Genomic DNA, 15,983 nt, shown 5'->3' on the forward strand with positions numbered 1-15,983 from the left:
TTGACCCGAAATTTTTTAGAGAAATTTTCAAGTAAGGTTTTCTCAATTTGTTTATAAATTTTATTATTTTAAAGTTGATAATAAAAATTAATTTTATCTATGAATGCACGTGGGTGCTAATAGCTGCCACTTTCAATAAATAAATAAAACGAACCAAGACTTTAAGCGTAGAATAGAGAGGCAGATGACCAATTGCATGAAAGCTTGATTTTTTTTTTAAAGTTATTTAGTTGCATAAATAATTTGATGTAATTTTTTTTATTTCATAAATTTTAGTTTCCGTTTGGCCCTAAAACTAACTAAAACCAGAATGATCGAGAATCAGAAGATCTCCAAGATTTTGAGTCGCAATCTGAGTTTTGTCATTCGCCTCTGTATTTTTGCCATATTTACTGGTATTTTTTTATTCTGTCATCATTAATAAAATTTATTTATTTTTAAGGCAGATCGTGATGTAAAGATTTTAGATTTGATAAAGAGAGAATAAATTTGAGGAGAAAGAAAAACGTTAACGAGATCTGTTTAATATGCGAATTAGATTAGTGTGAAATCAACGATGAAATCTGCTTAACATATAAGCCAGATCTTAGTGTAAAGATATTAGTTTCATCGGAAAGATGGCTGAATATCAATAGAGGAGATGAAAAATGATAGAAACCCTAACTCGCTCTGATATTATGAAGTAAAAAATAAGAAAAAAAAACATGTCTGATTTTATTTAAGATTGTAATAAAATATAAGAGTCGATTTGAGATCCGGTTAAGGAGGACTTATATAGTCATACAACATACGTGAAGTAAGACACATGAGAGCTAACATAAAATACAAAACGGTCCCTTTTTTTTGTTTAAAAAGACAAACATGCTTATAAATGTTCAAATACAAAATATAATAAAAAATTATTATTTAGTATGCATTATTTACTTTTTTTATATATTTTTTTACACTTTATTTTTATTTTTAGTGTTTAAAGTTCAATTCGAATCTTAATTAGGATCGGATTTTTTTATATTATCAAAACGAAGTAGCAACGTTACATAATCGATTTGATTTATTTTTAAATTTTTTTTAATTAAAACTGAAACGAATTAAATTAAAAAAAATTTAAAAATTATAACCGAATTAAACTGAATAAAAAAATAAATAATTAAATTAAAATTTTAAATTAATTCGATTCTCTAAATTATTTCAATTTAACAAACTCACTCTAGTTATTAATGGGCTTTTACAATAGTTTAAATTATTTATTATAAATTAATTTTATTAGGATTTAAGATTAATTTAAATATTAAAAAAGCTAATCGAATTAGAATTTAAAGAGGTAATTTTCGCGGATACTTGATTCATATACTTGCAATTCGACATCTTATGCGGACAATTATTTCCAGTCTTTCATATATAATTTCCAAGACATCTCACATCAACATCAGGTGGACATTTAATTTAATGCCGCCCCCGGAATTAGTCTTCATTGTAGGCGTCAATAAAATATCTGACGCTATAGGAAATTTTCTCCACAATTCCATTCAGGGAAAAAAAAAAAAAGCTGATATGAGATTTCAAGAAATGCTAATGAAATTTGCGCTAACATGGGTGCTCGTAGCTGCAGCAGCTTTTGCAGCAACACAAGAATTTCCCATAGCCAAGCCAGGTTGCCGAGAGAGATGTGGAAATATCAGCATCCCATATCCATTTGGCTTGACAAAAGACTGCTACCTCAATCGTTATTTCCTTATAAGATGTAATGAAACTTTTGATCCTCCACGAGCATTTTTAACAAACAGTTCAATCATTGTAACTGAGATAACCCTTGACGGGAAGTTGCACATCCTTCAATCTGTAGTTCGAGATTGCTATAACACTACCTCAGGCGCAGCAGCTCGCGACAACAACCGCTGGTCCATGCTCAGGCTAAGTAAATTCGTCGTCTCTGATACTGATAATATGTTCGCTGCTATAGGCTGCAACACAGAAGCAACCGTCTTGGGTTCCCTAAAAGCGGACAGTGATTATGTATACAAGGTAGGATGCATGTCAATGTGCAACAGCTTAGAATACGTTCCAAATAATACTTGCTCTGGCATAGGTTGTTGCCAGACTTCACTTGCCAAAGGAGTACGTTACTTGAATGTTACAGTGAGCAGCTACCAGATTAAACCTCCCAGTACGATCACAGGCTTCAGTCCCTGCAGCTACGCCTTCATTATAGAGACAAGGTCCTTCAAATTTGCTTCCAAAAATTTTTCTGATCTGAGATCCGTTAAAAGACTTCCTCTTGTGCTGGATTGGAATATTGGGGACAGCAATTGCACAACGGTGATAAACAATACGATGAAGAGTGCATGTCAAGGAAACAGCACTTGTCAAAATCCTGGAAATGGGTATGGCTACATTTGCAAGTGCTTAGATGGTTATCAGGGGAATCCATATCTCTCTAATGGTTGTCAAGGTATAATCTCTCTGTTCCTTTCTTTCATTAATTTTTTTTCCCCAAAAGTAAGATTATTGGACTGTTTCGCTGTGTTTCTGTTTCTTGTGCAGATATTGATGAGTGTGAAAATTCAACGCTGAACAACTGCGACAAGATTTGTAACAACACACCAGGAAGTTTTCAATGTTCTTGCCCTGAGGGATATTATGGTGATGGAATAAAAAATGGAACAGGTACAGGTTGTATCCGGCGTCGCTCACAGGTGATTAAGATCACCGTTGGTAAGTTCATATGCACAGTTTCAATCATTCATGCACATACTAATATAAAATGGAAGTTATATTGTTGAATTCTGAAAATTTTCAACTTCTTTCTGAGTGTAGGAATTGGTGCTGGCCTGATAGGTTTGCTAGCGTGTAGTTCATGGATGTACTGGTGTTTCAGGAAACGGAAGCTCATGAAACTGAAGGAGAAGTTCTTTAGACAAAATGGGGGTTTGATGTTGCAACAGCAGCTCTCAAAAAGGGAAGGATCCACTGCTGAGACAGCCAAAATCTTTACAGCACGAGAGCTCGAGAAAGCCACCAATAATTATGATGAGAGCAAAATTATTGGAACTGGAGGATATGGTACAGTTTACGAAGGAACTTTAATGGATGGAAGAATTGTTGCAATCAAGAAATCCAAAATGGTGGACCAGAGCCAAATCCAGCAATTTATCAATGAAGTTGTTGTACTTTGGCAAATCAATCACAGGAATGTAGTGAAGCTTTTGGGATGTTGTTTGGAGACAGAAGTTCCACTGCTAGTTTACGAATTTGTCACAAATGGAACCCTCTTTGATCACATTCACAACAAAAGCAAGGCTTTAGCCTTAACTTGGGAAATCCGATTGAGAATTGCTGCAGAAACTGCGGGAGTGCTATCTTACTTGCATTCTGCAGCTTCTGTTCCAATCATTCACAGGGACATCAAGACAACGAACATACTTTTGGATGATAATTACGTTGCAAAAGTGTCTGATTTTGGAACTTCGAGGTTAGTTCCACTTGATCAAGATGAATTATCAACAATGGTGCAAGGAACTCTTGGCTACCTAGACCCTGAGTACTTACACACAAGCCAGTTGACAGATAAAAGTGATGTTTATAGCTTCGGCGTAGTCCTTCTGGAGCTGTTAAGTGGGGAGAAAGCACTTTCTTTTGAAAGGCCTGAGGGGAAGAGAAATCTGGCAATATATTTTCTTCATGCATTGAAGGAGGATCGCCTGGTGAATGTAGTTGAGGATTGCATAGCAAATGAAGGAAATTTTAAGCAGCTTCAGGAAGTGGCTAACATTGCAAAGAGATGCTTGAGAGTGAAAGGGGAGGAAAGGCCTGCGATGAAAGAAGTAGCAATGGAACTAGAGGGACTACGAATGATGGCAAAGCATCCATGGATTAACGATGCATCAAATTCAGAAGAGACGAGGCATCTACTTGCTGAACCATCAATGGATGTTGTTCATTATGAAGATATTACTAGTTCAGGTGCTGGATATGACAGCATGAGGAACCAAGTAGTATTGCCAGTACGTAATGGAAGATGAGCATTAGCTTCAACTACTGTAATATTACTCTGCTTCTCCATTTCAACCTCTGTTAGTTTCTAAAACATACCTCGACAAGAATGTATTTAATTACCAAGTTATTTTTATTAATTATTTATATTTTAAAAATTATTTAATAATAGTTGATAGTGGTAATTTAATTGAAAAATGTAGTTTATTCTTATTTTTTTAGACTACAAATTTTTATATTAAATGATTTAAAATCTTTTTAAAATTTTGCTTTTTCTAAAATTTGATTATGGAAAAAATATATATATATATAAAATACATGAATATGGCGATAATTTGTTCCTATCGTTGAAGTTTCTTATCGTCTGTACAAAATATTAAAAAAAAAACAAACAAATAAATAAAACTAGCCAAGACTTCAAACGTAGACTTGAGGCAGACTGCCAAAGACTTTAAAAACATCGAAAATTTCAGTTGGTTTGTTAAATAATTAAATTAAATCGTGACATATTAAATATTTAAATTTATAATAATTAAATACATATTATTCATAATTGAAGAGTAAAATTGATCACAAAATACTTTTGTCTAATGCAGATTAAATAATTTTTATTTCATGTAAGTTTATATCACCGTTCAAATCAGTTTCCTATGCACCTATGAACTAGCAAATTGTTGTATCAGGACTCATTGACCAGCAAGAGTGTAAATGAACGAAATTATCGATGAGTTATTCAAAATTTTAATTTGATAAAAATTTAATTGTGCTCGACTCAATTTTTAAACACGTTAAATTTAAGTTACATTTTTAAATTCATTTATTAAATGATCCATTAAACTTGATTCAATTTATTAATACAAATAAATTTGATTCGTTTTCAAATTTATTAACAGACTCGTAAATTGGCTTATAAATAGACTCGATAAGTATCTTGAATTAAATATAATAAGCCTTGATAAATTTCATAAATCAAATCTAAATCTTTTAAAATTCAATTTTGGATATTTTTATTACACTTTTAAAATTTAAAAATATTTAAATTGTTAAGATTTAAAAACTTAATTTATGGAGAATATTTTAATTACACTTTTAAAATTTAAAAATATTTAAATTGTTAAGATTTAAAGACTTATTTTTTATAAATTAATTAATTTGTATATATATTTATTTTACTAAAATTATTAATTTTTAAATTTATTAATTTTAAACTAAAATTTATTATAATTGTAAATAAATTAAATTATTGATAAATTATACCACATTAGACTCTAAAATTTTAGCTTGCATTAATTTATTTACTAAATAAATCAAACTTGAACCCTTTAAATTTTGATTCGGATTAGTTCATTTATGCCCGGATTGAGAACCATGTACCATGGCAGGTTGTCCTTATCAATGCAGAACAACAGTATCAAACAGCGCAACACTGCAAAATGTTCAATATAGTTGAGCATAATTCATAACGTGATAAAATTTACACAGAATTAGTTATAAATTTTGGTGCAGGGTTACCAATTCTTAACCAAATACTATGAATAATTTAATGCGCCGGCTGTTTTCCGGCAACTTTGCGCGTAAAAGTAAGCCATCTGCCAATTGGAAGATCACAGAAGATTATTGTCCACATATATCCTGGCCTAAGCCAATGCTTGTCATCACTTCGTACCCACACGGCCTAATCAGTTTTAATTCTTCGCTTTTTCCAATGTTTTTATTTTTATCTTCTTGTTAATTTGTTGGTCTATTGCTGCTAGTTTATAATTCTAGCTTCGGATGGAAAACAATAGCACTTGTCAATTAAGAAATTTAACAGAGAAAGAGGCCGCTCGGGCAGGATGTATCGGGAATTGTTATTGTTTGTTGCTGCAATTCTACCAGCGGCTACAGCTCAAGCCTTGCCTGGCTGCCAAAACCAATGTGGAGATTTAGTTATCCCATTTCCATTTGGAGTAAATGAGACATGCTCCCTTAACGAAGACTTCATTATAACGTGCAACGCCTCAAATGCTGCATTCTTAGGAACCACACAAGTACAAGTCCTCAACATATCAGTCCAAGGTCAATTGCGAATCGCTGCAGAAGCAGCGTATGATTGTTATAACGAAATGGGTAACCTTACCAAACGTGCAAGATCAAGATTCTCGGTCCCTAAATCTAAATTCCCCCTTTCTTACAGGGAAAACAAGTTCACTGCCATTGGTTGCGACACCTCCGCAATTATTCAAGGCACGAAAGCACAGACATACGCCACTGGGTGCGTGTCCTATTGTGTCAAACGTGAAGATGTGACAAATGGGTCGTGTGCTGGCATTGGCTGTTGCCAAACTTCCATTCCAAAAGGAGTGTTGAACTTTTTTGTCAGTGTAGTTAGCTTTTTTGATCATCAAAGTGTATGGAGCTTTAATCCCTGCAGCTATTCCTTCGTGGTCGAGGAAAAAGCATATGAATTCTCAGTGTTAGATCTGGCTGACTTGAGGGGTGTGACAAAGTTACCCGTTGTGCTTGATTGGGCCATTGGAAATGAAACCTGCAGTGATGCTCAGAAAAGACCAGAAACCTACGCTTGCAAGGACAATAGCATATGCCAGGATTCTGATAATGGTCCTGGTTATCGCTGCAATTGCTCTGATGGGTACAGCGGGAACCCGTACCTCGCTAATGGCTGTAGAGGTATCCATATCAACGGCTTGCTGGTATTTATCTGTTCATTTGTTGGAAGTGATGTAACCATCGAGTGACATTTCTTTTGATTGTTTACCAGATATAGATGAATGTGCAACTCCAAGCGTCCATCTGTGCACACATGGCTGCAAAAACACTCCTGGAAATTATACCTGTTATTGCCCCAAGGGGTTCGAGGGGGACGGCAGAAAAGATGGAAATGGGTGCACTCGCATTCAAAAGTCACCCATTGGAGCTACCATTGGTCAGTATAATTTTCATAGAAATTTCCAAAATAGGATTCTTTTTCAATAATTTCTAAAGTTGACTTGGTTTACCTGTAGTCGTTGGCTTTGGCTTTACACTCCTGCTCGTTGCAAGCTCCTGGCTCTACTTGATTATAAGGCAAAGAAAGCTCATAAAGCTTAGGGAAAAGTTCTTTCGGCGAAACGGTGGATTTATGTTGCAACATGAACTCTGCAATCCAAAACGAACCTCCAATAATGCAACAAAAATATTTACTGCAGAGGAGTTGAAGAAGGCCACCAGAAACTACGACGAGAGTACAATCATTGGTAAAGGAGGCTTTGGTACAGTTTATAAAGGAACTCTGACAGATGACAGAGAAGTTGCCATCAAGAAGTCAATGGTTGTTGATCAAACCCAGATTGAGCAATTCATTAATGAGGTTATTGTTCTCTCCCAAATCAACCACAGGAATGTAGTTAAGCTCTTAGGTTGCTGTTTAGAGACAGAAGTCCCACTATTAGTTTATGAATATATTTCAAATGGTACTCTCTTCGAGTACGTACATAACCAAAGCAATGCATCATCAGCAATTTGTTGGGAGACCCGCCTGAAGATAGCAGCAGAAACAGCAGGAGCACTGTCATATTTGCACTCTGCAGCTTCTGTGCCCGTCATTCATAGAGATGTTAAGACAACCAACATACTCTTAGATGCTAATTACACTGCAAAAGTCTCTGATTTTGGTGCTTCAAGATTAGTTCCACTGGATGAAATTCAGATGTCTACAATGGTGCAAGGAACATTGGGATACCTGGACCCAGAATACTTGCACACAAGTCAATTAACAGAGAAAAGTGATGTCTACAGCTTTGGGGTGGTCCTTGTGGAACTACTAACAGGTAGAAAGGCTCTATGTTTCGACGGACCGGAGGAAGAGAGAAGTCTTGCTATGCATTTTCTATCTTCTATGAAAGGAGATCAAGTGGTTGAAATTGTTGAGAAAGATATCTTGAATCAGGGAAACAGAAAGCAACTGGAGGAAGTGGCTAAATTAGCAAAGAGGTGTTTAAATTTGAAAGGGGAGGAGAGGCCTAGCATGAAGGAAATTGCAATGGAATTGGAAGGACTGAGAATGATGGGAATGCATCCATGGGATCAAGTGAAATCAGAAGAGACAGAACAGTTGCTGAATCTGCAAGATAATGTTTTTGATCATGTTGATGGTGGCATTTCAAAAGCTGGGTATTATAGCATGAGGGATCAGGTGATTTTCTCACTAGGTGGTGGAAGATGATATTTCTTGAATTTGTGTCTTTGTCTCTGCTTCCAGTGTTCATAATATTCAGCTTCAAGAATAAAAAATATAAAGGAAAATTTGTCAAAAATACTCAAACCTTTAGCATTTCTTGTATTTGCATTTTCTGTTGTGTGGGCGTGTATTAACACAAAAAGCTTTTGAAAAACTAATTAGGTCAAATGCGAGACACGTGCAGGCCACAGTGACTAAAATCTAGAACCCTATCATTTTGAAAGGAGCGCAATTTTCCACCAGCTGCATCCAACTCTGGCTGTCACATAGAAGCCTGCATATAACGTAAGATCATCTTTCTTCCGACAATCTTTCTACTTACTGCCATATTTTAATGTCAACCAAAACTTGAGCTGCGCACTTTTGATGAAAGGCTACCTTTCTTTGCAAGGACAGTGTATATTTAAGTATCTTAACAATGTTCTGTTGGGTCCTAACTTGCCCTAGTTTAGATGATGAGGGTTGTCTTTTAAACTTTGAAGAATTAATTGGTTTGCCTTTTTTCGTTGCAATTTTACCTTTGTTGGCAAAGTAGTAAGCAAAAGTGTCAAAGATGCTTCTTTTGGACTCTTTTTAAATGTTATGAAACTTTTTCTTAGGTTAGCTATATGCAAATAATGAAATGGGCACTATCCTCATGTTTGCATGATTGATAATTAAGAATATGTCATTCAATTCTCACTCAAACTCTACTATTAGACAATGAACAACAAAGGCAGTTGCTTTTTAACAGTTTAGTATTATCAAATTACTCATTGTCTGCCATTTATACATCTTTCCTCAAACAAACAAGTTGGCACTCTCCTTAAATTCCTCAACATGTCTGCTGACACAAACTCTCTAAAGCTGCTATTTTCCAATGTTAATTCAAGAAGAGAGCTTCACCAAGGCATCTCCCTCCTCATTTTTCAACATGTTAGTTTCTCGGAGGCAAAAGTTCTTGCTCTTTTCTTTTTTCATTCTCCTGATCTCATCATCATCAGAAGCTTCAAGGTTGCCTAAGGAGTTTTGGGAACAGATGTTGCCCAAGAAGCTGCCTACTCCTCCATCTTCTCCCTCTAAGGGCACCAATTCTGCCTCTGCATCCTCTTCTCCAATGGCGAGAGCTGATACAACTCTTCCTTCATCGGACGGAAAGGTCTAGCTATGTACAGTTTACGGTTTCAACAACTCTCTAACTGTACATTAATATATATCAAATCTGAAAATTTTGCACCAGTTGATCTATCCAAAGAAAGCAGGAAGAATTCTTAATGGTGTTTTTGTATATTCTTCAAAAAGAAACAAACGCTCTGTAGGTTTTCTCTGAAAATTGGTCTGCGGATGCACCGTGAAGATGACTGAGTAGAGATATTCATCTTGGGACAGGAGGATGATTACTGAAACATTAAGGAATCAAGGCAGAGACTGTTTTTATCACTCGCGACAAGCATAGATCATGTTAATGGAGAAAATAAACTCTCGATGGTAATTTTCCAGGAAAATTCATCTATGTAATATCTCTTGTCCCTCCATGGAATAATTTTGACAAAGTTTAACAGATTTAGTTTCTTATCATTGGTTTGGATTAAAATTGATGAACTCTACAAATTCATATATTCCTCAATTAGTTTTCCAACTTCAAATTTTTCAAAAAAAAAAAAAAAAAAAAATTTAACCAGAATCCAGAATTGAAAAATAAATTCTGAGATTTTTCAGATTTACTTAATACATAAATCTGAATTATTTAAAACTCATTGATATCATAACAAATTTTAATATTTACCATATAAACATAATCTCAATTTTAAAATTTAGATGAGAATTCAATAATCAATATTAACTCTAATAACATAGTCAAAAAAGAAAAAAAAAATAGAAGTCAAAACTTCGATGGTTTATTTTTATTTGAGAATCTCAAGAAGACAACAAATTTATGCTGTCAAGAAAAAAGTCCTCGTAGATCAGTTGTGCTAACTTTGATTTGCAGTCTTATTTCTTATTTACGGATTAAAAAATCAAATAAGCTTTTAAATTTTCAAAAATATATCAAACAATAAGTATTTTTTTTTATATTTTTATCTGATTTTTTTTAAAGATAAAAGATGATTATATTAAAAGATACAAAATACAAAGATTTAATAAAAAATTCACCTGAAATCCAACAAATCCTAAAGATGAAAGGAAATGGATCGCTCAAAGCCCAACAATAGAAAAAGGCCCACAATTCTTCAACAGAAAATCTATGATCAGGTGAATTCGGTCGATTCAGTTAAAATCAAACTAAATAAATTAAAAATTAAAATTTTGATATTTATAAAAGTTAAATCGAGCAGATTTTAGTTAGAAATTGAATCAAATTAAACCGATCCGATTCAGTTCAGTTTGATTAATTTAAAATTTTAATAAATTTTTTATTTTTTACACTTTATTTTTAATATTTTAAAATTTAATTAAAATATTTTAACTTTAATATGATTTAAACTCTCTAAATTATTAAAAATAATATATTATTATAACTAATCGGTTCAGTTTGATTTTTTTGATTTTTTCAGATCAAAATCGAATCAAACCGAAATAACAAAAAATTTTAAAATTAAAAACTGAACAGAATTTTTAAATTAATTCGATTCGATCGATTTTTTTAATTTGAATTGAATACTGCTCACCCCTACTTATGATTATGGAGGGTTATCGCCACCCCTTTATCTTTTACTTTTTTAGTAAAAAACTCAACATCGCACTGAATAAACATAAATATTTTAGAAGCCATCACTAAGCCAACTCAAAAAAAAAACAACGATCTTTTATAGACATAAGAGAGGTTGATGGCCAGAACTCTATTAGCTTCTAAGCTCTTAAAGGTCAGGTGACCAAGGCAAAGATAGTTGGCTATGGAACCGTGGAGATGGCCATTCTCACGGTCTAAAACTAAATGCATCTTTCAGTGATTTGGTAATTTGAGAAAAATAAATTGTCTAACTTGGGTTTCCAACTACCAAAGAGCAGCTAGCCAAATTCGATGAGAACGCCACCAGACCAAACCTCACAAAAATATTTTTTTTTTGAAAAATAGATCTGCCAACACTCAACACCAAAGATAGAGCATGTGACATGAAGTCTTCTCTCATTAAAACTATCCAATCTACAACAACAAAAGCAAAGAAAAATATTTATATATATATATATTATTTACGGTCCACCCAAATCGAAAGAAATAACCCACAACTGGAAGAAGAGCTAAAAAAAATAGTTTACAGAAAAAACCCATAAAAGAATAAAAGAAAGAAAATGTCTGGAAAATGTTTAGAAAATGTCTGGAATCTCCTTAGAATTAAACTTCTTTTTGACAATATGGAAGTCTATATCATCGGTTCACCATCATACTTAAAAAGCCAATTCTTTTTTTGACATTATGTCTCTCCTCAATCTCCAATCTCAAATGATGAATTCAAAATCTTGTATCTAAATCTTGATTAATTTTTCTTATAACTTTTTATTAATTTTCTTGCACTTCAGAATATGTATTTCCGTATAATTTCTCTTACATTTCAAAAAAAAATTTCTTACTATATCAATAATTATTTTAAAATAAATTTTTAAAATTTAATTTAATGGCAAAGTATAAAAATTAGAGCTAAGTAAGTGAAATGTACATTCACTCAGTTGGATCAATATTCAATTTATTTTATTTAAAATGGAATCCTCTAAATTTTAATATTTATAAAAATTAAACTGAATTGATTTTAAATAAAATTTAAAATTAAATAAAACTATTTAATTTAATTTAATTAATTAATTTTTAATAAATTTTTTATTTTTTATATATTATTTTAAAATTTAATTGAAATATTTTAATATTAATTATGATTTAATTTTTATATTATAAAAATAATATATTAATGAATTTGTTTTAATTTCTTTATTAAAATTAAATTAAATTAAATTAAATTAAATTAATTAAAATTAAAATTTTAAATTAATTCAATTGCATCCGATTCTAAATTCATAACCGAATATTATTAAACCGTACACGCAGCTACACACCGAATTTAAAATCTCCGAGTAGGCGCAATGATGCCACGTAATCATTATCCATTGGTTATCAAGAATTCAATCTGCGGATGACGTGTCACAACGTCGAATCCCATAACCAATCGCTAATCAAATTCCGAATAAATTTTCCCTTTTTTATACATAGACAAAATCTCCAAATAGTCACCAACTCACCATTCAGAAACTTTTTTTTTTTTTTTTTAAAGAAAAAAAGGCAACGTATTCTGTGGACCGAATGGTTTGATAAAGATTTTTGGAGTTGTGGGGCAGACTCCATGCGTGAATCCAAGTCCACAAGAGCAGAGCTATGAACCTCAATTCTCCACATCAATCTCTCTCTTTCAATCTTGGCGAGAGACAATGGTTGGGAAGTGAAACATGAAGGAAATCAACAACTTGATGTCCCATGGCCTGTCATTCTGCTTACTGTGCTTGTTCACCCAGAGATTTCCCCTTCATCAACACCACCAAGCTTTCCACAAGATCCAAACCTTTTCTACTTTCCTCCATTGCCAACACTACTAGAGCTTCCTTCAACACCCTCGTTTCTCAGGTATCCTTTTCTTTTCTAATTTCTGCTTTGTAATGCTACCTTTTTATGTAATCAATGTATCCGCATTGTCCTTAATTTTGGTTAGGAGACTGATTAGGGCGTTGTGGGTTATGGGACCTGGCGGTTGTGTTGATTTCTGGTTTTCTTTTGGATTCTGGCATTTGGATTTTAGCCTTTCTGGTAAATTTTTGGATTAGGAATTAGGATAACATCTTTTGAAGTTATAAATGATTGGTTCAAGAAACGACACGTAGTTTGCACAAAATGCACAACCATCATCTGAGTGAACGTCCAATCCCCAATATTACTCTTTAGACAGGGGTCTGTTTGGCATTGCTGATTCAGTTGTTTGCGGAGAACATTTTCTTGAAAGTACTATTTAGAAAATATTAAAGAATAATTCAGAATTATTTTTGACATGATTCAGTCCAAAATAACAAAAATGTTTTTTCAAACTGCTTTTTTTTAATAGCATCTAAAATTGTGCTTTTTCAAAACAACAATTTTTGACCCCCAAACTCAATGCCAAACACCCTAGAGTATGTGTTTCCGTGGTTATTATCATTGGTTTCTACTAACTTACCATTTGGGTGTCACTAGGCAGTTAGGCATTTGGTTCCTCCAGCAAGATTTGAGGCTTCAAAGCTAAAAGTTGTTTTACTGGGAGAAGATGTGAATGAATACTCTGGAGTTATCCCAAGAACTTACATCCTATCTCACTGTGACTTCACAGCAAATCTAACCTTGACTATCTCCAATGTAATCAACCTTGATCAGGTATTCATTTCTATGATTTACAAATTATCAATTGGCTTTTAGAATTTGTATTTGTATGATTGGGTATTTGAGACAATTCGCATAGCTAAAGATGATTTTGGTGCTCTGCCTTTGCATGCCCAACAATTGTATTGGATGCTGGCATTGTTTTGAACCTGGTAGTTGAGAGGGTGGTATAGCAAAGATGATGTGGTTGCTGAGTGGAAGAAACTAGAGGGGCAACTGGGACTCCATATCCATTGCTATGTGAGTGGCCCCAATCTAATGCTAGACCTTGCTGCTGAGTTGAGATATCATATATTCTCCAAGGAAATGCCTTTGGTAAGTGTTTTCTTTAACAATTATGTTTGGCGCTATACATTCCTTTGAAAGCAACCCTGCAAAGTGATTTAGGACCCATGACTATTTTTCTTCATTGTTTATTTCATGCTCATGACATTAATTTCTGGTAAATTGTCATGGCTGGATGAATAATTGTGGCTAGAACCTTTGATTTGTTGTAAACCAGGTACTTGAAGCTGTGCTACATGGAGATTCAGTACTACTCAGAGATCATCCTGAGCTAATGGATGCATTGGTTTGGGTATATTTCCATTCTAGCTCACCAAAGTACAATCGCCTGGAATGTTGGGGACCACTCAAGGATGCTGCTAAGGTAATATGCTGTTGAATTTATAATCTAATTTTGGATTGCCTGTTATATAAGTCAAAGAGATGATTCATCCATTGATGTAGCAGGGTAGACAGGGAGATCATTTTCAAGCCTTATTAACTGCAAGCAAGGAAGGTTCAACTCCTGCCAAAAAATGGCGAGGACCAAAATCCATTTTCCAAGCCATTTTTGCCTTTCTTCTTTGAAGTGCTGTGCATAGACAGGGCAACCTTAATGGCTGATTTTCAGAGCCAAAGTGAAAGGAAGGCTCAGCGTATATAACAGAACCATTTAAAAACCCCATTGATGAGACACAGAAGTCATGAGTTCAAGTTGCATCAAGACAAGGATTGTTTGGGGCTTAGTTGATTCTTTTGCAAATAACCCATTTTGTTCTATTTGAAATATTATTCACAATTCTTGTGCAACTGAACATTTGTTCCTTTGTTTATGAATGGCTGTTGTGTTTATTGTTTTCAACATAACAGAGGATCATTGTCTCACTGCCCTTCCTAAGGCATGGTTGATAAGCAAGTGAACCAGCTTGATAGGGATTGTTCCTGTAGAATAAAATTGGCAGTTTGAGCCATTGAAGGCTATGAATTATTTATATAAAGAAGTTAAGTTTCTAGGCAATAGCTTAAGCATGTTAGTTAGGTTAAAACTTGGCATAATTCTGTATTGCTTTGCAATGCCGGCCCAATTCAATATTCAAATCTATTAATTCTTAATCTCTCATTTATAAACTTAAAAAACTAGAGTCTTATTAAAATATAATGAATTTTAAAATTTTAGTAAAAAATAATATATAAAATTCATTGTTCATAGTTTTATCTTGGTAAAGGCTTTGTATTTATATGAAGTGTGTTAAAAATATATATATAAAGATTTATTTTTAATGAAAAGAAAAATCATTTATTAATAAATGAGATTTGAGAGATACAATATTTAAACTAGGAAAAAAAATTAATTTTATTATTTTTAACAAATCTATAAGGACAAATTATAATTTATGCTATCCACATACATAATGGAGACGATCAATTATCCTTGGACATTATCACCATCGTAGCAGGTGAAGATATCTATGTTACAATTCCAAACTCATGGGGATGCATATATCTGCATTATTCTTCTTCTCTTCTTCATTTCAAAGGAAATTAAATATTATAAAATAAATAAAATATAAGATCATTTTCCATGCAAGTGCATAGAAAAGATGGTTGATATGTTTAATTTTATTATTATATCAATTAAAATAGAATACTATATATAGTCTTCAAATTCTCCAGTTGTCTGTTTTTTGTTGTCTTCACTGATCTTCTTTTATATACGTAAATATATATTGAACGTTCCTGCTAAGAGTTGCAGTGGAAGATGGAGCTCAAAGGGAATAGTAACATGAATCCTACCAAGGTTATCAGACTTCCACCTGTTAGGGGAAGCATCAAGAAGAAGATATTTAGCACTCTATTTCAAGGCCTTGCCATTACTGCAACAAAGATGAGTCATCTTCTTCTTTGCAATTCCAAAGGCTCGCCCTAACCATTGCCGGAAGAAATTTAACTAAGCATGCTTTAAAAAAATAAACATCCTAGTCTGGCATTGTATGTTTGTATCGCATTGTCATGTAGATTTGATTTATTATGGATTTAAAATATAAATATATAACTTTTTACATATAAAAATTATATAGACTCGATGATAAATCGTGTGCAAATATTTTTTTTTTGGTTTTTCAAGATTTATTAATTTAG

At 33.2% G+C, this 15,983-nt stretch overlaps 2 protein-coding genes across 2 annotated transcripts; both read left to right on the forward strand.

The window, feature by feature from the left end:
* The first annotated feature begins 1,499 nt into the window (after positions 1 to 1,499).
* LOC110606389 (wall-associated receptor kinase 3) lies at positions 1,500 to 9,760 on the forward strand. The gene is made up of 7 exons (XM_043952992.1): positions 1,500 to 2,449; positions 2,542 to 2,712; positions 2,815 to 3,975; positions 5,884 to 6,660; positions 6,752 to 6,916; positions 6,996 to 8,164; positions 8,372 to 9,760. Exons 1-7 carry the CDS (start codon positions 1,552 to 1,554, stop codon positions 8,405 to 8,407), a joined length of 4,377 nt encoding a protein of 1,458 aa, XP_043808927.1. The 5' UTR covers positions 1,500 to 1,551; the 3' UTR covers positions 8,408 to 9,760.
* Positions 9,761 to 12,439: 2,679 nt separating this feature from the next.
* On the forward strand, positions 12,440 to 14,706 carry LOC110606316 (magnesium dechelatase SGRL, chloroplastic). Its single transcript, XM_021745068.2, has 5 exons — positions 12,440 to 12,797; positions 13,398 to 13,574; positions 13,737 to 13,895; positions 14,083 to 14,229; positions 14,313 to 14,706. Exons 1-5 carry the CDS (start codon positions 12,651 to 12,653, stop codon positions 14,430 to 14,432), a joined length of 750 nt encoding a protein of 249 aa, XP_021600760.1. The 5' UTR covers positions 12,440 to 12,650; the 3' UTR covers positions 14,433 to 14,706.
* The last annotated feature ends 1,277 nt before the right edge of the window (positions 14,707 to 15,983 follow it).

This window comes from Manihot esculenta, chromosome 18 (assembly GCF_001659605.2).
Source record: "Manihot esculenta cultivar AM560-2 chromosome 18, M.esculenta_v8, whole genome shotgun sequence".
Taxonomy (NCBI): Eukaryota; Viridiplantae; Streptophyta; class Magnoliopsida; order Malpighiales; family Euphorbiaceae; genus Manihot; species Manihot esculenta.